The sequence below is a fragment of the Marmota marmota genome, unplaced genomic scaffold, assembly GCF_001458135.2.
Source record: "Marmota marmota marmota unplaced genomic scaffold, marMar, whole genome shotgun sequence".
NCBI lineage: Eukaryota > Metazoa > Chordata > Mammalia > Rodentia > Sciuridae > Marmota > Marmota marmota.
In genome coordinates this window covers 34,561,921-34,585,751 of record NW_026000093.1, presented here as the reverse complement: position 1 = coordinate 34,585,751, position 23,831 = coordinate 34,561,921, and the positions used below count along the sequence as shown (strand labels likewise).

Genomic DNA, 23,831 nt, shown 5'->3' with positions numbered 1-23,831 from the left:
TTTACCAATACAGAGATCACCATTTCTTGCTTACACTATTATAAAAGCCTCCTAATTATTTGCCTACCTCTTGTCTTTTCCAACTACAGTCCATTCTTCCAACAGAAGTAATCTTTTTAAAACATTTAACAGATCTCCTTGTTCACCTGAACAAACATGCCATCAGATTCCAACTGTACTCAGGCATGGTGGCCCAAGCCTGTAATCCCAACAACTAGGGAGGCTGATGTAGGGTGATCTCAAGTTCAAGGATAGACTCAGCAAATATGCAAGGCCCTAAGCAACTTAGTAAGTCCCTTTCTCAAAACAAAAAATAAATAAGGGCTAAGGATGTGGCTCAGTGGTTAAGTGCCCCTGGTTCAATCTCCAGTACCAAAAAAAGGTTCCCATTGCAAGCAGAATAAATATGAAAATACTGCAAAGTTTTTACCAAAAGCTAGTCCACAGCTATGTCTGACTTCTTATGAATACTTTATAACAGGTTTCTTCTCATGGTTCAAAGTCCATGCTCACTGCACCTTTAGCAAGGCAGTCCGTGAACACCTTAATTAATGATGCACATGCCCACTCACTCCAGACTGCATATGATTCTTTTTTCTCAGGTTTTGAAATTGTTTTTATTATTTCTCATTAAGTTTGGAGTGAAAAGGCTTTGTCATACTTGTTCATTTTGTAGTCCCAATAGCTAAAAAAATGCCTGACATATGTAAGCAATAAATATTTGCTGAATTAATTAAAGACAAATCACAAAGGCAAAACTGAACATACCTGTCTCAAAACTATGCAGATAACAAACAGTGCATTAGAAGAAACATTAATAATATGAAAGATCTAATAACCTAAATCAATATACTTGATCTAAATTTGAGTTAAAAAAGCAATCACAAATATTTGTATAATATGTATAACTATATATAGTTTACTTCAATTTGCTTAGAGGATTAAAAAATAATTATTAAGTTAAAAGAATATGAAATGAAATCACAAACTTTAGAGGAATTAATGACAAACATCTATGTCAAATGCTATTGGACATGGTCAAAGAAGTACCCAAGAATATCAGAAAGAATGGTAATAAATAACCTTACAATTCAATTACAGAGCCAGGGGAGAAACAAACTGGTCAAAAGAAATGAATCAAAAACGGACAAAACAGACCAGAACTTCCTAAACCACCTGATAGGAATCAACTGGGATCTTACTGAAAAAATTGTATCTCAGTTCCCACCCTAGACTTAAAAAAAAAAAAAAAAACCTCCAGGGGAAAGCTGTAGGGAAGGTCCTGGGAGTCTATATTTTAAACAAATGCATCAGATGACTTTCCAAATCAGCAAAGTTGGAAAAACCATGAAATATAGCTTGCCAAGTTTTTTTAAAAAAAGAAAAATTTAAGAAAACCAATCAAGGTAGAAATGGAAAAGGTGACAAAAGAACTAACACCATTTACCTTAATGGCACTAGGCTCAGAGAAGTTTTTGAGAAAATTCTATAAGCCTTTAATGAATAGATGATTTCCATGTTATTTAAAATGTTAAAAGAGGAGAGAAAAAGAAGAAGAAAAGGGGAGCTTTCCAACATTCCATAAAGGTAATATAATTCTTTCAAAACTGAAACTGAACAGCAGCAGCCAAGAAGACTACAGAGCAACTTCATATATAAATAAATTCGACGATGTCCAATATTAGGGAATTACGTTAAAAAATCTACTGTGTTAACAGACTGTAAGATAAAGGCCATGCGATTATTTTTCATACAAACCCAAAAGCATTAAGTAAAATATTGAGGATATACTTGAGAAATCAAGGAAAAATCATGTATAACAATCTAGATTAACTATCATAAACCAATAGTAAGCATATATGTATCAAAGGTAAAACATTAGAAGAACTTCTATTAAAATTTTTAAAAAACTAAAATCAAGACAAAATAATAAGATCACAATCACGACTCAACTCATTATTGTTGATTATATTTGACAACACATTAGGATTAGAAAAAGTTCTGATACTGGAAAGAAAATAGTAAAATCACATTTGTAAAGATTATTTGTAGAACACACAAGAAAACCAACTTTAAAAAATATAGACCCAATTAATTGAAACTAAATCATTTCAGCAAAAATGATCAGATAAAACATCAAGATTATAGTCAAGATCTATATAAAGAAAACTAAAAAGCAGTACTAAGAGGTTTTTTTTTTTTTTTAAACTGGGCATGATGTTGTACACTTGTAATCCCAGAGACTTGTGAGGCTAAGGTATGAGGATTACAAGTTCAAGGCCATTGTCAGTGCCTTAGCAAGGCCCTGCCTCAAAATAAAAAATAAAAGGACTGGGGATATTGCTCAGTAGAAAAGTGTCCCTAAGTTCAAAACCCAGAGGAATGGCAGGGAGGTATTTTCTAAAATAGAATGAATAAAAATTTTCAAAAGCTCTAGATGGACAAGAAGATTCAATATTGTTAGATAATAAAAATAATAATTCTCCTTAAAATATAAATGCTGGTACGGATACAGAACAACAGGAATTCTCATTCCTTGCTGGTGGGAATGCAAAATAATACAGCCACCTTGGAAGACACTTTGGCAGTTTTTTATAAAAACTAACCATAATCTTATCATATAATCCCCCACTATCACACCTCACCCCAATTGAGATGAAAGCCTGTGCCCAAATGTGTATAGTAATTTTAATTCATAACTGTCCAAAACTTATCGCAACCAAATTCCTTCAACAGGTGAATGGATAAACAAATTAGGGTACACCCATATAGTTGACTATTATTCAGTGATAAAAAGAAATAGCAACCCTCAAAACACACCAAGAAACTTTAAATGCACATGGCTAAGTGAAAGGAGTCAATCTGTAAAGGCCACAAATGGTATGATTCCAACTATATGACATTCTGGAAATGGCAGTGCTTTGGAGATAGTAGAAAGATCAGTGGTTTCTAAGGTTTGGGGGAAAGATACACTGATGATGAACAAGAATTTTGGAGTAATGAAAACTACTATGCATGATACTGTAATGGTGCATATATGATAATATGCATTTGTAAAAATGCCCATAAAACTGTACACACAGAGTGAAACTTAATATAAACTAAGAACTTCAGTTAGTGACAATTTATTAATAATTCATTAATAATGATCCATTAGTTGTAACAAGTATACCACAGTAATATATAATGCTAATAACAGGGATTATTCTGAATTAGATTCAGGGGAATATGGGACTTCTGTATTCTCTGCTCATTTTTTCTCTAAATCTAAAACTATACTGAAATATAAAGTATATAAATTTTAAAAAGCTAGCTAGAGACCATTTATTTCAATAACTCAACAAACACTTGTTAGCCGATACTACCAACTGGTTAAAAATAACACAATAATACCTTCGAATGGAGGGATTACTATTCATAGTCTCAACTGTTGTATGTGTTTTTTTTTGGGGGGGGGGTTCCCTGCACTGCCCCCAGGAGACACTTGGTAATGCCTGGAGATATATTTGTCACAACTAGAGGGGAGGGTGATATTACTTGTACCTACTGATCAGTTTAAATACTCCTAAACACCCTACAATGTACAGGACAACCCCCAGTGACAAAGCACTGGCTAACTTGAAATGTTAATAGTGCTAAGGTTGACAAACTCTGACAAATATTCACCCAGATACCCGGCAGTGTCCAACCTTGTGATGTTTATACAAAATAAACATCTGTTGACAGGTGAATATAACAATGAATGAATAGATAAACTCACAAAGGAAAGGCAAAGAGAAATGAACGGAAAAAGGCCAGGATCATAGGCTCCCTGCTTGTAAGGAAATATGATGAATTATATGCAAGCAAATAATTAAAATATTATGTGATAGGTGTGATAGTGCATTTACAAAATATCTCACACCTTCTTCATGAGATATAAGAACACATCTACCAATTTTTCTTTTAAGAAAAGGTGTCTTTCTATGTTGCCCAAGCTGGCTCCAAACTCCTGGGCTCAAGCCTCAGCATTCCAAGTAACTGGGACTACAGGTGTACCACCACACCCAAACTGACATGATTTCTTAATGAACATATCCCAAATCTCACTTTCAGTCATTATGATTTCTGAAGTCACAAGACACACCTCCTTAATTTCATGTTTAATCTTTGAGAAGTTTTAGATGTATGATATATCCATCTCATGGATAAGCAGCTATCCTCATTCTAACATTTCTTTTAGGTAAAAAAAGACAAAGGTAGAAACACTGGAGTGTCTGAATACCATAAACACTGGAGTGTCTGAATGTGTTGGCTCCCAAAGGCTAATATGTTTAGAAGCTTGGTACTCAGTGTAGCTAAGAGGATGCAGAACCCTCTAGAGGTGGCATCTAGAGAGATTGGGTCACTGGGGATGCTACTTTGGAGGGGTTAAAGGTGGGTCTTGTGAGACCCCAGTTGAGTTCCTGAGAAAGTGAGTCAGTATAAAAGAGCAAGCCTGACCTCTTAGTTTAGCCTGGTGATCTCTGGCTTCCTATTTAGCCTAGTGATCTCTCCCCTTTGTATGCACTTCTACCACAAATGTCAGCCATTCTGGCCTCTAGTCAGGGACTAGAGGCCAAATAAACAGGGCTACTTGCGCTGGAGATATAACTCAGCAGCAGAGCACTTGCCTAGCCCTGGGTTCAATCCCCAGTGTTGCCTCCTCCTTCCCCCAACACACACAAAAAACAAATGGGGCTACTCAATCTTGAACTTTCAGCCTCCCAAACTGTGAACCAAATAAACCTTTTTTCTTTTTAAGTTATCCAGACTGAGTTATTTTATCAAAGCCACAGAATATAGACTATTATAGCATTTTTACTCCCATTTATAACTATGACATGAAAAACAGATATTTGCACATACATTGCAAGTTTCTTTAAAAGTTTATTCACACTTGAGAGAGAGGCTATGGTTATAAAGTGAACGGAACACAAGGGAGTCTCATGGTAATAGTGTGGGACTGGGGATGTAGCTCTGTGGTAAAATGCTTGCCTAGTATCCTGGAGGCCCAGGTTTCAACTCTCAGTTAACACCAAAAAAAGGGGGGAAAAAGGTTAAAATGGAAGTTAAATTGTGCAGAACTACAGACAAACACACACATACACACAGGTAGTACAGTTAGAACTAGAAAATGTGAACAAGCTCTGTGGATGGTTATGTATGTCAAATTCTTGAATTTGATTTTGTAATGTAGTTATCCAAGGAGTTTGAAAAGGTTATAACTCTCAATGTATTTAAAAAATTCTTCAGAATGAAAAACAAGAAGCCAAAAAAAAGGTCTAGTAAATTTATAAAATAGGTTCTGTCTGAAACTTACCATACTGAGTTCTGATCTATTAATAAAATAATAATATGTAGAAAAATTCAATTCACACTAAAAGTTAGGAGTATGAGAACAAACTATAAAATATATACCTACCATTGTTCAAGGACTACAGTAGATGGTTTTTCCTTACTATCTCATTCAATCTTCAATACAGTCCTAGAAGGTAGTTGAATAAGAGTAATAACCTCTTTATAAACGAAGGAGCTAAATTTTGAAGATTTCTCCAACATCACAGTTAACATGTTAGGTGACTGAGCTCAGTCCTGGCTGAGGCCAAATTTAATCTCTTTTTACTACATCACAACTGCTTCCCATTGCAGCCTAACATAACTACTAGTACACACAACCTGTCAAATGTATCCTCTTACTCAAGACTTGAAAGGAAAGGAAGGGGAAAACCCTCACTTACAATGCTGTGAAAAAATACTGTATGTCTTAAACTTCTTAGTTTATGTATGTCTTAAACTCCTGGCCCACCATACCTTATCTGAAAACCTTGTAGTCAGGTGTGTTCCAGAATTCATTACTTCAGATGTTATATAGCACATATATTACATATTACACTAATATCAGAGCAGGTTGGAGGCTCTGATTTTAAACACATACATTGTTATTAAACATTCCTTAATAAAATGTAGAGATACACATAATAAGCATGACAGGTAAAAACTACAAATAACCTCTTGTAAGTTCTAGTCATTTTGCCATCAAATGAGTTTCCCCCTCCCTCAAAAAAGAACAACTTCAGTGATTTCAGTATTTTGGAATTAACAGTTGTATTAGTCTATCTTCACTAATAAGAAATACCCAAGGCTGAGTAACTTTATAAAGGAAAGAGGTATGGTTAGCTCACAGTTTGGGAGGCTCAAGTGCATGGCATCAGCCTCGGTTCAGCTTGGTTAAAGACCTCACGGCAAATGGGAGAGCATGTATGAGAAGGAATCATATTTCCAGGCAGGAAGTCAGAAAGTAACTAGCTGGTCAGGCTCCCACTTATGACCAATTCACTCTCGGAACTATCTTAAGAGTCCCACAAGACTACCTTGATTCTTTCTGAGGGCACACTTCCAATGAGCTAAGCCCCGCCCACTAGGCCCCACCTCTTAAAGGTCCAACTAACTTTCACATTACCACACTGAGGGTCAAGCTTCCAACACATGAACCTTTGAGGGGCAAATAACATATAAACTATAGCACCAGATAGGAAATTAAAGATATGTTATAATAGAATACGCACACACGCCCACCCTTACCCCCACAACTCCAACAACAAAAACTGACCTTAAAATCCTTACTTTAAAAAATAAATACCATTTTGTACCAACATCTTTAAAAAGGCAGGGATAACCCATTCCTTGAAAAGATACCTGAATTCATCCTCCTTGTAAGGGATGAGAATCATACAAAAGGCATCAGTTATGTGGTTGCTATCAAAGTAGGTTCTGGAAGCCTTTGTAGACCAGCCTACGGAATGGTGGCAGTTGGATTGTTTTGTCACATAACACCAACAATAATCAGAGGAGATGAAGAGGTTGGAGGAATACTATTTGAAGCCTATCATAGTATAAAAGATGAATACTACCCCTTTGAGACACTATAAAAACCATATACATCAAAGTGAACAAGAAAGCAGTGTACAATTGAGGGCCACAAAGCTATATGTCAATCATAGCTCTTCTACTTCCTAGCTGTAATCTCTCTGTGCTTTAGTTTCTTCATCAGAGAAAAAAAGGAAAATATTGGTATCTATTTCAAAGAGTTATTGTGAGCGTTAATTCATTTCATGGATATGCAATGTATAAAACATGCACAGCACAAATGTTAGCTATCATTCTTACTTTTATTCAGATGCCCTAGATTACCTTATAATTATTAGGAATGCCACATGAATTAGTTATGACAGAGCTTTCATTTCTTGTTCCTCACATGTATATTTTATTTTTACCTTGAAATCCCATGCAAGGATAAGAGAGGAATGTGAAAAGTGAATTTATTCCCCATTGAAAGAGGCCATAGAAGTATTTGACATGCTAGGGAGTTTAAATAAGAGATTCCTACAATGAGAAGAGCCTTGGTTAATTCCTTTCCCCTTTTACATCAACACCTGACTATGCCCAAGTGCTAAAACATGAAACTAACTAATTGTGGTGGATACTTTCACCAATTTAATCAAATAGCTAACCATTTTAGTAATAAGGGCTATACCCTCAAATCCATTCTTTTAAATGAAGATGACAAGAAAGATATAGAAAGGTGATATAATCCTTTCTGAAATGAGCATTCAACATTTCCATCTTATTCCTTTTGTTAATTCAGAGTGGACTTAATAATTGGCCCTGCTATCTAATTACTGCCAAAAAGAATGGAACTGGCTCAACCATTCTGAATCCAAAGATAGCCCCATATAATAAATCAATTCATTTTTTTAAGTATGGGTAACTATTTGATAACTTAAAAAGCTTTCCTGACTAAAATCATTGGCTTCATGCCTTATTGTGAAGAACTCTGATACTCTGATAAATCTTTTTACTATGTGAAATTTAAAAAAAAAAAAAAGTGAGTGGTCTTTGTATAACTATTTACTCAGATTATATTTTTTAAATTGCAAAACTTAATTTCAAGATTAAGCAAATACCCATAAGCAAGCCAAGTATTTAGAATGTGCTGTTATGGCTACTCAAAGGATGACTTTTAATTGACTTGTACTATGAAGATATATCATTATTCTACACTGAAGATAGAGAATATTGAGCAGAGTTCTATGAAATTCACCACTATATTTGCTTTCTTAGAATAAGGGACCATGTTATGTGTTTCATATTATGTTGCAGATTCAGACAGATCAAAAAAAAGATTAGAAAGAAAACATTCTTTAAGTATTCCTTCTATAATAGAGTGATTCTTACTAAGAAATATAAAACTTTCTGATAGCTCTATCACCCCACAGTACTTTTTTTTTTCGCCATGTTAAGTACTAAGGCTAAAAAAAAGCACTTGCACATTAAAAGACAATTTAAAAAATCATTCATTATTAAATCAATGCTTCACTAAAGTTCTTTCAGAAATATATTTTATATCATGAATTAAATAGTATTTTGTGACATACAGCCCAAGAATCTAGCTATCATAAAACCACTCACTTAGAAAAATGTGTTGTTATCTGTAATACAATTTTGGAATATCGTCCCAAATAATCTAGAAAAATTTAAATTCAGAAAAAATTCAGGAATTACAATTTAAGAATTACTATCAGAATAGAAGATTAAGAAACACTGCACAATAAGGGAAACATAGGCAAAGACAAATAAACTTAATTTAGTTTACATTGAAACAATATGTCATAAATAGCAACACTTACCAGTGTCATTAGTAGGCTCAGATGTGAGTGCTTTGGGAGCTGGTGTATTTTTGGGTCTGGCAGCAACCTGAGATGGAGATGAAGGTGTGTTGTCTCCATTAACTACATACGAACAGCATGAGTTCTGAACAACAGTATTGGTAGGTATGTGATTATCTACTCCATTACTACTCTCAACAGCCAACCTTTAAAAAGAAAAAGTCTTACTTCAATAAGTATAATTAAACAACTTTTCATTAGAATGTTCATGAAAAACATTTGCTGAGTTCTTAACATTCAAGTAAAGTGATAGGTATTAAGTGTGATGAACAAAGATATGGCCTACTATTATTATTATTGAAGTTTCAGTATTACAATACTAGCAAGCAAAAATATACTGGTATAAAAATATACTAAGTTCAAATGAATCAGGCCCTTAAAATAATGATCCAGTTGTACATTTTAATATTTCAGTATAAGAATATTAACCTATTTTTAATTCTCTGTAGTTTCAAAAAGACTCATAAAATTTATAAAAACCAATTTTAAGCTTATAATTTTATTGAATAATAAAAAAGCTGAAATGTCTGTTAATATTCATTACAAAGTATTTTGTAGTAAGCAATAAAATTCTGAGTGTATGATGATCACAGAAAGTTAACTATTATATGCCAGAATTATAAAAATTTATGATATATAAATTAATTGCAAATAAACAAATAAATAAAAACTAGAACTACAAAATCAAATATTTTAAATCCTGTTGCCAATAAGGAGGAGTTGGAAATATTTTGGAAGTGGCCAGGAAAGCTTTTCCAAATACATAGGACACCCTACATCCACCAAGCAGCCTAAGTATTGTTTTAAAAATACAAATCAGATCTTGTCCCTTCCCTGCTTAAATCTAGGGATTAAAAATCTGGAATAAAATCTAGGCTTCTTACCTTAGTCAAAAAAGGTTTTGAAAATCAGCCACATTTCCCACCCTATCTATGTCCCTGACTTATTTTTCTCCAAGTTCCTTGCTCACCTTGCAAAAAATATACTATAACAATTTTATTAAGTATGAAAAGTATTCAAATGTGTATTTCAAATTATTATATACCAGACTAGAATTATAATAAGATTTTTGGAAAAGGTTAATTATACTCTAGAATTAAAAGAATCTGTAGAAAATAAGTTAACTGCAAATAAACTCGAAGCCTTTGAACTTGTTCTTCCCCTCAGAGTTCTGTATGGAAAGTTTTCTTAGCTTTTTAATTTAATTTTAGCACAAATGGGACTTTCTTGGAGACGATTCCCTGATCTCTCTCTCTTTAAAACAGGTTCTTCTCCATTCCTGTAACCCCCATCCTACCTCAATTATTTCACAGTTCTTATCGCTATATTCGGTTAGCTTATTTATTTATTCTGTAGTCTAATAACAGCATCTATCCCACCATAATGTAAATTTCTTGGGAACTGATCTGGTACTCTTAGTGCTTGGACTAGTGTCTGGTACTGAACAGGCACTCAATAAGCATCTCTTAAATCCTCCTCTCCCTTGTCACCTATGAGATATATTTAGGAAGTTTTAATAGGTACTGAGAAAAGCTTCCAAATGATTCTCTGATTTGTGTACCCCTCCACAGCTACCCAGTGAGAATCAGTGAGTGATTCAGGAATGAGATGAGAGAACCCATCTGAAATCCTCATAGTACTGTAGAAACTATCCTTAATTCAAATGTGTTACTATGAAGAAACAATATTAAGTTTTAGATTGATAGTCATTCAAGTTCCATCATCTAAAATTATACTCTAAGAATATAAAAAGACATATTTTACATGCTAATAATTTTAATCAACCTAATTGTTGTCCACCTTTAGTCATTAATTTTCTCACTGTAAACTATAATGTGGATACCAAATATATTTAAGGCAAATATACATTCTAGAAGGTGTACTTACCTGTTCAAAGTGTTTTTATGAGAATCATTTAATGGCAATTTAGGAACAGTGATATTAGTAACTTTGTAGAGTAATAAAGATCATACTTTTGCAAATACCAACAAACCTTTTCAAATGTACCTAATCAATTTTATGGTAATACATTTCTATATTTTCAGGTTTTAATTCCACAATATAGATCTATTATTCACTTGCATTGCACTTTAGATACTTCAACCAAAGAATCTCAACTGTCATGAAATGTGAATGCCAGGAAGCTTTTGAAATGGCACGATGATTTTTGTAGGAAGACCATAATCTACAGGAGAATGCCAATTCCAATAAGACATATGACTTTTCCACAATATCTGACTCTATTTACCAATAAAAAAGGCCTAAATATAGATTTAAAGACATTTCAATAGAAGAATAAAACATTAACAAGATACAACATAAATGATGAACCCTGAAACATTATGCTTTGTCAAAGAAGCTAGTCAAAAAAGTTCGCATGTTATATGAACGTTTAATGTGAAATGGCTAGAATAGAAAAGAGAGAGAATGTAGATTCCTGGATAACAGAGGCTGGGAGGAAGGAGGAATTGGGAGTGAGTAACTACTCACGGCTATAGTTTCTTCTCGGGGGTGGTAAGAATGTTCTGAAATCAGTGATCTTAGTTGGCCATATATGAATATACTAAATTCCACTGAAACATGTACTTTGTAAGAGTGACTTCTGTAGTACGTGTATTGTATCTCAAAACATTATTTTATAAAGCTATGCTCATAAGCATTCAACAAATAACAAGTTCATATATAAGCTGTTAAATTATGTGGCAAATTCTAAACTAAGTTTAAAATTTAAAACGTCATACATGGGAAATGTTTTATCATATCATCACAAACACTAAAATAAAATATTCTACCTGGTAGTTGTCCTTGCAGAAGGTTCTCCATTTTCATGTAAGGCATCACCATTTTGCTGTATTTCTACTGAATAAGAAGAAACAAACACTCTAGGTTTTTATATACTCCTTGGCAATTTTTTCCTTTAAATTTTAAAAACACATAAAGTCAGCTTACTAGTTGGAGATGAGTTGCAGTTTGTTAGATTTTCTTGCTCAATCACCAATCCATCAAGCACAACTATCAATTCACCAGTTTGCACTATGCCATTCTTGTTTTCCAAGGAAAGTTTTAATTGTTCTTTCACTTTTTCCACTAGAAAAAAATACCGTAATTTAAAAGCTTTTGCCACATACAAAAATGTTTTAGAAATCAAAATTACATTTCAAGAAATACTCCAAGTTCAGTACCTGACAGTTACATTTGGAAGTAATTTTTTTGCTTTTTTTATCTGTAGACCCTTCTATACTACACCAAGATCATTCTCTTTCATACCTTGTTAAGTAACTCTTCTCCCCCCCAACCCCACACTTTCAACATCATCTTTCATTACTTCCGTGTACAGGACGAACTTCAGAGAACATGAATTAGGTGATGCTGTTACAAATTTCAACTCTGCAACTAACTAGGGGGACTCTGAGTGAAGTTATTCTAACTTCTTAAAGCCTATTTCCCTGTCACAAAATGGAAATAATAAGAGCTTCAAACTCTAGGCACAGTCATAAAGACCTAATTTAAAGCCATATAGAAAGCACTAGCACCACACCTAACACAGTTAGTGCTCACTAAATACTAAGTACTGTGACAATAGTTTGTTATTTCATTTTACATTAGTCAGACACTTCACTCCCATTATTGGAAGATCTAGCTGTAACTGAATGAAATTCAAGTGATTTCATACCAACTTCTATCATACAATGTATTAAAAGTTATTAGTGTGGGGCAGAAGACATGGGAAGATGACAGTGCAAGGGTACAAAGTTTCAATTAGAAGAAATAAGATCTTTTTCTTTTGAAATACACTGTACAGTGTGGTGAATATCATAAATAATAACATTACACATTTCAAAATCACTGAAAGACTAACTTTCAAATTTTCTCACCACAAAAAGTGGTATTTGAGGTGAAGTGACAGGTATGTTTATTAGCTTAATTATTACACATTTTATTTACAAATCATCATATTACCTTGTATCACACAAATATATACAACTAAAAACCGTTAAGTCAGAATTTTTAAAAATTAAAAATTCATCAATGATCACTTTAGTATCCAAAATGGGGTCAGTTACTTCAGTCTGATCTTTAGTGGCTTTCTTTCTTCTTCTTCTTAATATTTTAGTTGTCAGTGGTTATTCATTCATTCAGTCATTCATTCATTCATTGTGCTGGTAACAGAACCCATTTATTCATTCATTTTTTTATTGTGTTGGGAATAGAACCCAGTGCCTCACACATGCCAGGCTAGCGCTCTATCACTGAGCCACAACTCAGCCATCTTTAGTGGCTTTCTGAAGCTACTGAATTCATGGAACTTTTTACATCTTAAAGTTCATAACTTTGATATTGCCTATATTTAACAAATTTGAGTCCCTCCCCCCATTTACAAAACATCCAGCACAAACATCTTGACTACATATCCACGTACAGAAAAGACAAAAATTTACAACTAATACTGGACAGGAATTCTTTTCAAAACAATTGAAGAACCATGTAATTAAAGAAGACCTTATAGAATACCTACCCAACTATTTGTAGTACAATTAGCCTTATCTCCATTCTAAATCAAAAGCAATTAGAGAAACTAGGGGAAATACAAAAAAAAAAAAAAAAACACACACACACACACAAAAAACCTACAAAAGAATGAATTTCAACTTTATCTAATAATCTATCTCTGAAGAAAACTATATTGACCAACATTCTATTTCACTGATGTTATCTTCCTCCATTTAAAGTGCCCAGAAAGAGACTGAGCTCTCTTTCATAAAATATTTAGCTATTTGAACATATTACTAAAAAACCCCAGCATTTTGAAATTTTTTAATATAGATCTGTGTAAATTCTGATTAATTTGTCTATTAATTGTGTGCATTCTCATCCTAGAAAGACAGATTTGTTGGATATGCAAACTTTATATTGATAATGATCTTCCAAATCTCTGAAGATACTATTTCACTATCTTTCCCTATCTGCTATTAATTCTGCAATTATAAATTATAAATCTTTGCAAATAACTTGTTTTATCTCCATGGCTCCTTTTAAAATCTGTCTTTGGTATCTTGCATTTCACTATGGTATGTCCAAACATGACTTTCTCTTTGCTATCTTATTTGGGGTAATATCATGTTTTTCATTATTATTCAGAATTTGCTATTATTATTCCTTAAAATATCTCTTCTAGTCTGGGGGTCAGCAAATTACAGTCCATACGTCAAAATCTAGCCTGCCTTTATAAATAAAGTCCACCAAAAAAAAAAAAAATCACCTGTTTTTATAAGTAAAGTTTTATCTGAATGTAGCTACACCCATTCATTTACATATTTTTCATGGCTAATTACACTCTACAAGGGCAGAAGAGTTGAATCAGTACAACAAAAAAACTGTTGGCCTATAAAGCTTAAATATTTAGTATCTAGATCTTTCTAGAAAATATTTGTTCTTATATTCTGTAATTTTTGACAGGAGCTTGTTCTCCAATTTAGTTTATAGGTAATCTCTGGGCTTTAACACAGTTATGCTTTGTTTCTAATTCTGCCAGAAATTTTAAGGTACTCCCAAGAGTCTAGATTGGAGGAGTTCAGGCTCAGCTCCCCTATATGGCTACTAAACAAAAGCTTGTTATTCTGAAAGCTGCTATGAGCGTGGCCTACTATTCTAATTCCATTTTACAACTCAAACAAAAAAGTTGAGATTGTACTGTCCAACATGGTAGCTACTAGGCAAAGATTTTCTTTGCTCGCTCTTTATTTCAAGGAGGGACCTCTGTCTTTTTGCAAATCATCAATGTCACAAAGATTTGTTCTGTCTAGGATCTAGTTGTTCTGTGATAGGAGGTTCTTTACAGCATATATTTCACAATTCTGAACATGTAAGATTGAAGTATAATACTCTGAATCATATAACTATTTACTATCACATAAATAATTCCCACTTAGGGCTGGGGTTGTGGCTTAGCTATAGAGTACTTGCCTAGCATGTGCAAAGCCCTGGGTTCAATCCTTAGTATCACATAAAGATTAATAAAATAAAGGTAAAAAAAATAATAATTCCCACTTACATGTATATGTTTATATGTTTATAGAGAGATAACAGTATTATTCCATCACAGTATTAACACAGGAACTTGGATATATTCATCTATTCAATATGTGAGTACCTATTCTGTGGCAGGCACAGTTCTCTGGGGAAGACTGATCTCTGACCAACACAAACTAGAACACCCTACCATTCCTTTAATGGAATTACTACCACCACCAGAATTAATTTGTTTTCTGATCTACCTTCCCAAATGAACTGAAGATTCCAACACAGCAAAGGGATCTTGTCCATCTAATTCAGAGATGTATTCTCAGCATCTGACAGAAGGCAGGCACTTAATAAACATTTAAAATAAGTGATTAAGATAGTCCTGTCCTGGGGAAATTTATTCTTATAAGGCAGAAGTGGTTTTTTTCCCTATCACTTTAGACATTCTTCCTTAGCTTAAGAAGAGCAAAAGAATAATCTGAGACTCTGAGGAACTAGGTAAATAAGTCAATGATTTATCCTATAATCATGAACTTGTTGAAAATATATGTTTTCCCTAGAGAAACAAAAGTTTTTCAAAAATCTTTGTTTTTAAGGTGCTTTACAGATTTATATTTAGCTCACACTCATACTGAAGCTGTTTTTCTAAACTGCTAGGATAACGTATTAATTATTTATTGTTGAGCAATAATTATCCTAAAATTTAGTAGCTTAAAGCAACAAAAAACACTTATTATTGTTCATAGTTTCTACAAGCAAGGAACTCAATAGGAGCCCACACACATCTGGCAAGTTGGTGCTAGATGCTGAAAAGAGACTTCAGTGCTTCCTAAGAGTCTCTCAAAGTGAGTAATCCAAGGGACAAAGGCAAAAGTAGGAATGCCTTTTATAACCAAGTGTCTCTCTTTTCTCTCCTACAACCTGGAGTGTGTTTTTCAAGGACCTGAAAGCAATTCCTTTAAAATGTAATGATCAGAAAAGACAAGGCAAATCTCTGTCTCTGTGGGAGGACAGAATCCTAACCTTGCTAATTGCCATACATATTTGCCAAGTTGCAACTATGCTGATCAACCTTTGGTAATTTTTCACTTTCCTGACTACTGAATTCCTGCTCAAACCAACTCTTTTTCCCTTCAAAATGTCTTATCACCTGTGCACAAACTGAAGTTCAGTTTAGTTTAAAATGACTCCTCCTGTTTGCAAAAGTGTATTACTGATTTAAATCTACTTATGAAACAGTGAAACAAAAAGGGTAAAATAAGTCTTAGATATCAGTATCTGATGCTGATGACATAAGGAAAAGAAAGCTAAAAAGACCACACATCTTTGCAGAGATAACTAAATAACTTCTATAGTTTAGAATGGTGTTCAAGTGATCTAAACTCATAACTAAAGGTAATGTTTAAAAATTGGGATTTTAAGACTGGGGTTGTGGCTCAGTGGTAGAGGCAGTGCCTAGCATATGCAAGGCCCTGGATTCGATTCTCAGCACACAACATAAAAATAAATAAGATAAAGGTATTGTGACCAACTACAACTAAAAAATAAGTATTAAGAACAGAATAAAAATTATTTTTTCCTTAAAAAAAAGCAAGACTAAATTCTAATTTTACAATTCAAACAAACAAAAAGTAGAGGTTGTACTGTCCAACATGGTAGCTACTAGCCATATAAGGCTATTTAAATTTAAGTAAAATGAAATACAATTTAAAGTAAGTTCCTTAGTTACAATAGTCTCCTTTAAAATGGTCAGCTGTTTTCTGCCCTTGGATAGAAGAATTACAGATAATTACACTATTCTGTGACTTTTCTAAATTCTCCATGTTTTCTGCAATGAATTGATTATAAAATGAAAAAGAAAATTTTAAAGTTAGAGTGTATTATATTCCAATAAATTAGTCAAAAAACAAAGCAGAATAGGTCCAAATGATTTTTTTTAATATTTAAAGTATATATTAAGTAAATAATAAATGGTTGACAACCACTGATAACAGGGTATTTGTGGATAACTGAAGTCATTTTTGTAAATCTATAGGATGCCAACAGGCTAGGGTCAATATTACCTACTTTATATAATGCCACAAACTTAAAAGTAATCACAGGCAAGAAGTAAAATTCTCTTTTATGAATACAGAACTGTTTTTTGCTTTTGGACTTTAAGATATGTTCAGTGTCTGAAACTTATGAAGAAACAAAAGTAGAACAAAAACTTACATTTTCTATTGTGCTTTAACAGAGCTTGTTTCAAATCTATCGTTGCTCTTCCTAATAAAGCATCTGCTTTTAAGGTGTGATGGCTCCAAACTCGAAACTCCAAAGTACTCTGTGGGGTCACATTTCTGCAAGGGTAAAATTATAACAAAAATATAGAAGTATACATCATCATTCTAAATGGTAATCCCTCTAAACCATTTATTTCAATAATATTTTAAATTGGGAACTTAGTTTATTTAATACTGTATGAAATAGTAAATTGTCTGAATTATGAATAAAAATATTTAAAGTATATTCTAGATAAGAATTTTTTGTGACTAGCAAATCAAAACACTGGCAATATACTGAGAGTTATGAATAAAAATATTTAAAGTATATTCTAGATAAGAATTTTTTGTGACTAGCAAATCAAAACACTGGCAATATACTGAGAGTATACTGAGATTTCACAATAATGCTGTTACTACTGGAATAAATTTCTGAAGATTTTTTAAAAAATGATGGCATTAGTTATAATACTTTATGTAAATTTTTTTATAAATTTATACCATTATGTCACAAATGCCAGAATTAAGGAAGACCAATTTATTTATAAGACATTCAGAGAAAATAAGGCTATGTGGAAATTAGTTAATAAAAAAGGCAAGAATTATTACACTTCCTTTGTAAGAAAATAAAATAGAAGCACAACTCTCTTGAAAATTTTGCATACTTTGTGCAAAGTACTTACACAGTTAGCTGTTCATCCCATTTTGGATTAGAAGAACTACTGGATTTGGCTGTTTTTTTAATTTCTCCATCTACAACTACATCTGTATATGTTGCTGTTCCAAACCAGTTCTTTTTTCTTTTTAGTTTGGCACTAGAAACTAACAGAAAAACGATGATCACTATTGAATATGTATAGTTAAAAAGTAGGATTGCCTACTAATAAACCATTAAAAATGGAACTGTATTTGTTGTACAACTAGAACTCTTCTTATTGGCAAAATTTAGACATAATACAAAAGGGCTACTGATAATACCTGAGAATCATTTGACTTTTTAAGTTTTATTGAGACATAATTCACAAACCATATATTCATCTATTTAAATGGCACAATTCATTGATTTTTAACATCTTCACCAAATTGCATTTAAAAATCACCACATTCAATTTTAAAACAATTTTGTTACCCCCAAAAGAAACTCATGTCATTAAGTAGTAACCCCTCTGTTTCCTTCCAACTACCCAATCCTATTGCAGCTCTAGGCAACCACTAATCTACCATCTATCTCTACAGATTTTTCTATTTTGGACACTTCATATAAGTGAAATCATCATACACGTGGTCTTTTGGGACTGCCTTTTTTCAATTAGCATAGTGTTTTCCAGTTTTATCCATGTTGTAACATGCATCAGTACTTCATTTCTTTTCCTGACAAATAATATTCCATTTTATGGACATATCATATTTTATTTATGTATTCTCCCATTAACAGACATTTGAATTATTCACACATTTTGGCTGTTTTGCCTCGTGCTTCTATAAATTTGTGTATGAAATTTCCCTTGGGCATATTAGAAGTGAAATTGCTTGTTAACATAGTAAGTCTCTGCTGAGTAAATTCCTATCAAAGTGTATGAAGATTCTGATTTCTTCATATTTTTACTTACCATTGAATTTAATTCTAAACTTCATCAATGCTCAAGAAAAAAGTGTCTACAGATTTAACATGCCTGTTAACATCCCTTTTAAATGGATGTTACCTTCTAAATGGTATTCATCATGTAACTGTTGCACTTGTTAAAAATAAATGTTTCACCTGGAACGATGGTTTCAAAAAAAAAAAAGAAAGAAATACCTGCTTTTTCAAATACAAACTTTAAAAATCAAAATGTGATTATAAAAGTTTATAACCCTTTACAAAAAGTGAATTTTAAATCTGATTTACACAAGACATAAAGGAGTTAATTTAAACACTTTACTTTAATGTTTAAAACTACTAATCTAAATAGGGGACAACTTACTTTCAGGGCAAAATGCTGAATACCAAACAGTAAAATATCTTATCAAAATCACTTCTATCATCAATCACCTATGAACAGAGAAGAAAGACAAAGCCTCCTCCATGTCATATACATGGGATGTTTAAGGTTATGAAATACACCAGCTATGTAGTTTCCATTCTATAGTGAGAGAATAGTTGTATAAACAAACTGATGAAATACAATGTAATAAGTACTTCAGCAGAGGTTGTGTTTGAAATACAGTAGTCCTCAATATTTGAAGAATAATGGAATATTCAAGGCAAATATTGTATTTAAGTATTGGCAACACAGCACTACCAAAGAATGTGCACTGTTATGTCTGAAGAACTACTCTCAGGGTCTTGGCAAAACTCATTTCCGTCCTTGGCTGTTCCAAGTTTATCTAAGTTTCAACACCACTGGACTGATGTCAAAGACCCAGACTTGCTCTCTCTCAAGGTATCTTGCAAATAAGATTTTTCATTCCAAATAAAAGTGTCATTTCCTCAGTATATGCAGATTTTACCCATACACTAGAAGAAATCAGGAAGAAGGGGAATGCAACGTAGAAAGGTGTTAAAAGCACAGGGTGTAATTTATCTGTGTTCATATTTTAACTCTTCCAATTACTAGAAGCTTGACCTTAAAAGAAATCAACTGACCTCTTATCCATCAATTTTCTCAACATAAACAGGAAAACAATAGAATCTGATTCTTAGGATTGGTGAGTGAGGGCATGTTAAACTGCAAAACACCATCATTGTCAACGAATTCCTGGCACCCAACACGGTGACTATTACTCTTTTTATTATTACTGATCGTATAAGTATTAACTCGTCTGACTTAACTACAGAACCATCCAAAATACATCCATTGTATACCTTTAATTGATAGAGTGCTCAATAAGGAAAGAGATTTTTTTTAAAAAAAATGATTTTTATTCTCACAAGGAAATTATAATATGCTGGCAAGATAGGTGCATATAAACACAATACTGTGATTTAAATAGCCAAAGACAAATTATTCCAATCAAGAGTTCTTACTAGTGGAAATATATAGAATAATTTTATTTTCCCATTTAATAGGTTTTCTTTTAGATTTATACACAGAATGTCCTATAACACAAGGTTATATAAAAACTGAAAACTATCAGAAAGGGGTACAATGGGTGTTAATATTAAAACTCCACTCACAATAACCTCCCTTAAAAAAACAGTCATACATTTAAGAAATGTATAGGATACACACCCATATATATAAAGCTTTACTGACATAAAAGAGAATGACTTGATACATTGTTGGATTTTGAAATTTTAACACTGAAAGATTTCAATTACCTCCAACTTAATACAATACTTTAAAATAAAAACAACAACATATTGGTGTTGAGTGTTTTTGGTGGGGGCAGAGGAAAAGGAAGTAAGACTCAAATTCAAAAGAAAGGCAAAAAAATTAGAGAACAGTGAAGGCATGCATAAAATGCAATGTAATAAAAGATTTCTCCAATTATGGGGATAGGGTTACAGGGGATTAAACCCAGGGGTACTCTACATTTGAATTACATCCCCAGCTCTTCTGTAATTTTGAGACAGGATATTGCTAAGTTGTCCAGGCTGGCCTCAAACTTGTGATCTTTCTGCCTCAGCCTCCTATGTAGCTAGAATTATGGCAGGCATCCTTATGTCCAGCTCTCTCTACTTTTTAAAGTATTATATGAAAAAAATACAACAGTCTGACAGTGATATAAGAGAAATGAAGAGAATAGAACAAGATATTTCACATCAACCGGAAAAGAGAGATCATTCCCTACATGTATGTTGAAGTAGTTGATAAGTTTATAATTCACACCATTAATACAAAAATAATGACTTAAATTTTTTATTTTAAAAATTGAAATTAAGTTACAAGAAAACCTAACAGGTAAAAAATTTTAAATATATTAAAAAAAGCCCATTAATTTTTCAACCTCAAATAGTCAAATGATTATGTCCATTGTATAAAATAGCACGTGCCATTATTATAGTAGTTAGTCTTCTGTTTGATTCTTTCTATTATAGTTTTCCTGCTTTCCATGATCACTGATTTCCTTCCCTCCTTCCTTCCTCTGTACTGGGTATTGAACCCAGGATGTAGGATATGCTAAGCAAGCACTTTATCACTAAGATACACCCCCAGCCCACTGTTCTTATTCTTATTTGTTATTTGCAATCAGATGTGGGTTATGAACAGAAATAAGAATATATATGCTCACAATAAAAATAAATTAGGATTTTAAAAATAAGTTAGTTCAGGGAAGTACACCTCAGTTTCCAAACAATAAAGTGCCACACTGCAATAGCAGAGGGGCCTTTATCATGACATGATTTGATTCTTCAAAAAAAGAAAAAGAAATACAGACATTACTGTTCATCTAATAAAAACAGCAACAACTTGGGAGTCCTAAGGTCTTAGTTGGTTTTACGTTACCAACAGAAGGTACTTAATTCCTCTGATTCACAAATTTCTTCACTGATTAGTCAGAAGGTTAATATGTATGACACAAGATACTGCGAAGTCAGTAAGGCTGTGGATTTTATAAGGTAGTTTTTATATTTAAAACTTAAATTAACAAAATGAGGAAAAGGTGAAGAGAAAAGTAAAGCAAGACACTAAAACTTAGTACTATTTAATATAGGTCCAAGTTTGGTATTTTCCAAGAGCATCAATTATGGAATAAATTTGCTGAACTGAATATTTGAAAAAAAGTTTCATCAGAGAATCACCATATTAAATTATTAGAAAAATGACTTACCAGTTACCTGTAACTGTAACCTTCCACTATGGTTATTACTAGTATCAGACCGTGGTGAAGCAGTGGCCATGTCCCAAAATTCAGCTTCAATCTATAAAAAAAAAAAAGATAATTTACATTTTAGATAAAAAAAAATTCTAATTTTCATGATGATTAAAACTGTTCATTTGAGGGCTAGGGTTGTGGCCTCGCATGTGTGAGGCACTAGGTTCGATCCTCAGCACCACAAAATAATAAAATAAAGGCATTGTATCCACCTACAACTAAAAAAATTTTTTTAAATGTTAAAAAAAAAAAAAAAACACAAAAACTATTCATTTGAGCTGGGCGTGGTGGTGCACACCTGTAATCCCAGCAGCTCAGGAGGCTGACACAGGAGGATCATGAGTTCAAAGCCAGCCTCAGCAATTTAGCGAGGCCCTAAGCAACTCAATGAGACCTTGTCTCTAAATAAAATACAAAATAGGGATGGGAATGTGGCTCAGTGGTCCAATGCCCCTGAGTTTAATCCCTAGTAAACCCCCTCCAAAATGTTCATGAGACATTATTCACAGAATTAGAAAAAACAACTCTGAAATCATTTGGAAAAATAAGAGAACCAGAATAGCCAAAGCAGTATTAAGCAAGAAAAGTGAAGCAGGAGGCATCATAATACCTGATCTCAAATTATACTACAAAGCTATAGTAACGAAAACAGCATAGTGTTGGGATCAAAACAGATATGAAGACCAATGGAACAGAGTAGAAGACACAGAGACAAACCACATACTTACAGCTATCTGACACTTGATGAAAGTGCCCAAATTATATTTTGGAGAAAAGACAGCTTTTTAAATAAAAGATTCAGGGACAACTTGATATCAAGAACATAGAAATTAAATGAGACTAGATCCCTATCTCTGCACATTAAGTCAAACTGAAATGGATCAAAAACTTATGAGGAGAAGGAAGATGGCGGCGAGGGGAGTGCATTGCCCCCGTGTGCTGCTTCACTGTGTGGGAGTATGACAAGTCAGGACGGCTAAAGGATATCTTGTTAGGAATTTCCAGCAATAGTGGGGTGCTCCGGAACCTGGAGGAAGGATTTCCATCGCACGAGGATCGGCTACGGGGACTCAAACGCGAGAGGTTTGTCGCACGGAGGGTAACACTGCTTATTCAGCAAATCGCCCCGCGGCTAGAGTCTGCAGCGCGCGCTGGGATAGAGACGCAGGGTTACAGCGCTGCAGTTTCTGCCAGCCGCGCAAGCACCGTACTCAGGGCTGAATTCTGGGTTCGAGACGGGGGAAGGAAGCGGTCCATCTCGGTTCTCCACACCGGTCAGACCACAGAGGAGGCCAGCAGCCACCATGTTGGTAAACTGACGTCACCTTCCCTGTTTTCGACTGACCGCAGCTCATTCAGCCATAGATCAGGTAATTTCAGGCTGCAATTCGCCTGCGGCTTGCAGACAGATTGCTAGGGTTCAGCGCCTGGGTGCTTCTTAGAACCTGAGCATATCGGAGCGAACACCGAGCGCGGGGCGGCCGAGTTCCGGCTCCCGGAACCGTCCTGGAACCGCCCTGGCCCAGGGCCGCGGAGCCTGCGGAGGCTGATTCTTGGACCCTGCTCCTATCAGAGCATACAACAAGCACTAAGCAGCCGAATTCCGGCTCCCGGAACTGAGCCCGCGGGGACTGCTTCTTGGAGCTTACACTTATAGGAGCTTACACCGAGCACGGAGCGGCCGAGTTCCGGCTCCCGGAACTTCCCTGGACCGGGGCTAGGAGCCCGCGGAAACTGCTTCTCGGTCCGGGTCCTGCTGAGGGCCGGTCAGGACTCACCCGTTGCTTTGGTTGCCCGGCAAGGGGAACGAAATGCTGCCATTCGCATAGGATACCAACATGGCAGAGATCTGATGTCAGCAGAAAGCGGCGGAGGAGAGAACTTCATCAATACCAGCGGTGACATAAGCAGTTGGTCTCCTGGTAGGGGGGGTGAGGCACAGTCACCCGAGTCTCCTCAATTTGTCGTTGAGCCAGAGGGGAGAAGCCGGGCCGCCGCCAGC

The 23,831-nt window shown here is 34.2% G+C and overlaps 1 protein-coding gene across 4 annotated transcripts in view; it reads right to left on the bottom strand.

Annotated features, from left to right (window-relative positions):
- Wwp1 (WW domain containing E3 ubiquitin protein ligase 1) overlaps positions 1-23,831 on the bottom strand; it is a 113,953-nt gene that overhangs the window by 45,250 nt on the left and 44,872 nt on the right. For 3 of the 4 annotated variants that reach the window (XM_015485931.2, XM_015485932.2, XM_048782767.1), the window contains 6 exons: positions 21,785-21,875; positions 17,713-17,851; positions 16,983-17,107; positions 11,697-11,834; positions 11,540-11,606; positions 8,709-8,893 (listed from right to left, as the gene is read on the bottom strand). In XM_015485931.2, coding sequence (XP_015341417.1) covers positions 8,709-8,893; positions 11,540-11,606; positions 11,697-11,834; positions 16,983-17,107; positions 17,713-17,851; positions 21,785-21,854 — 724 coding nt within the window. In that variant the 5' untranslated portion in view covers positions 21,855-21,875. The remainder of the gene's footprint in view (positions 1-8,708; positions 8,894-11,539; positions 11,607-11,696; positions 11,835-16,982; positions 17,108-17,712; positions 17,852-21,784; positions 21,876-23,831) is intronic. The other variant, XM_015485933.2, reaches the window with a different exon arrangement.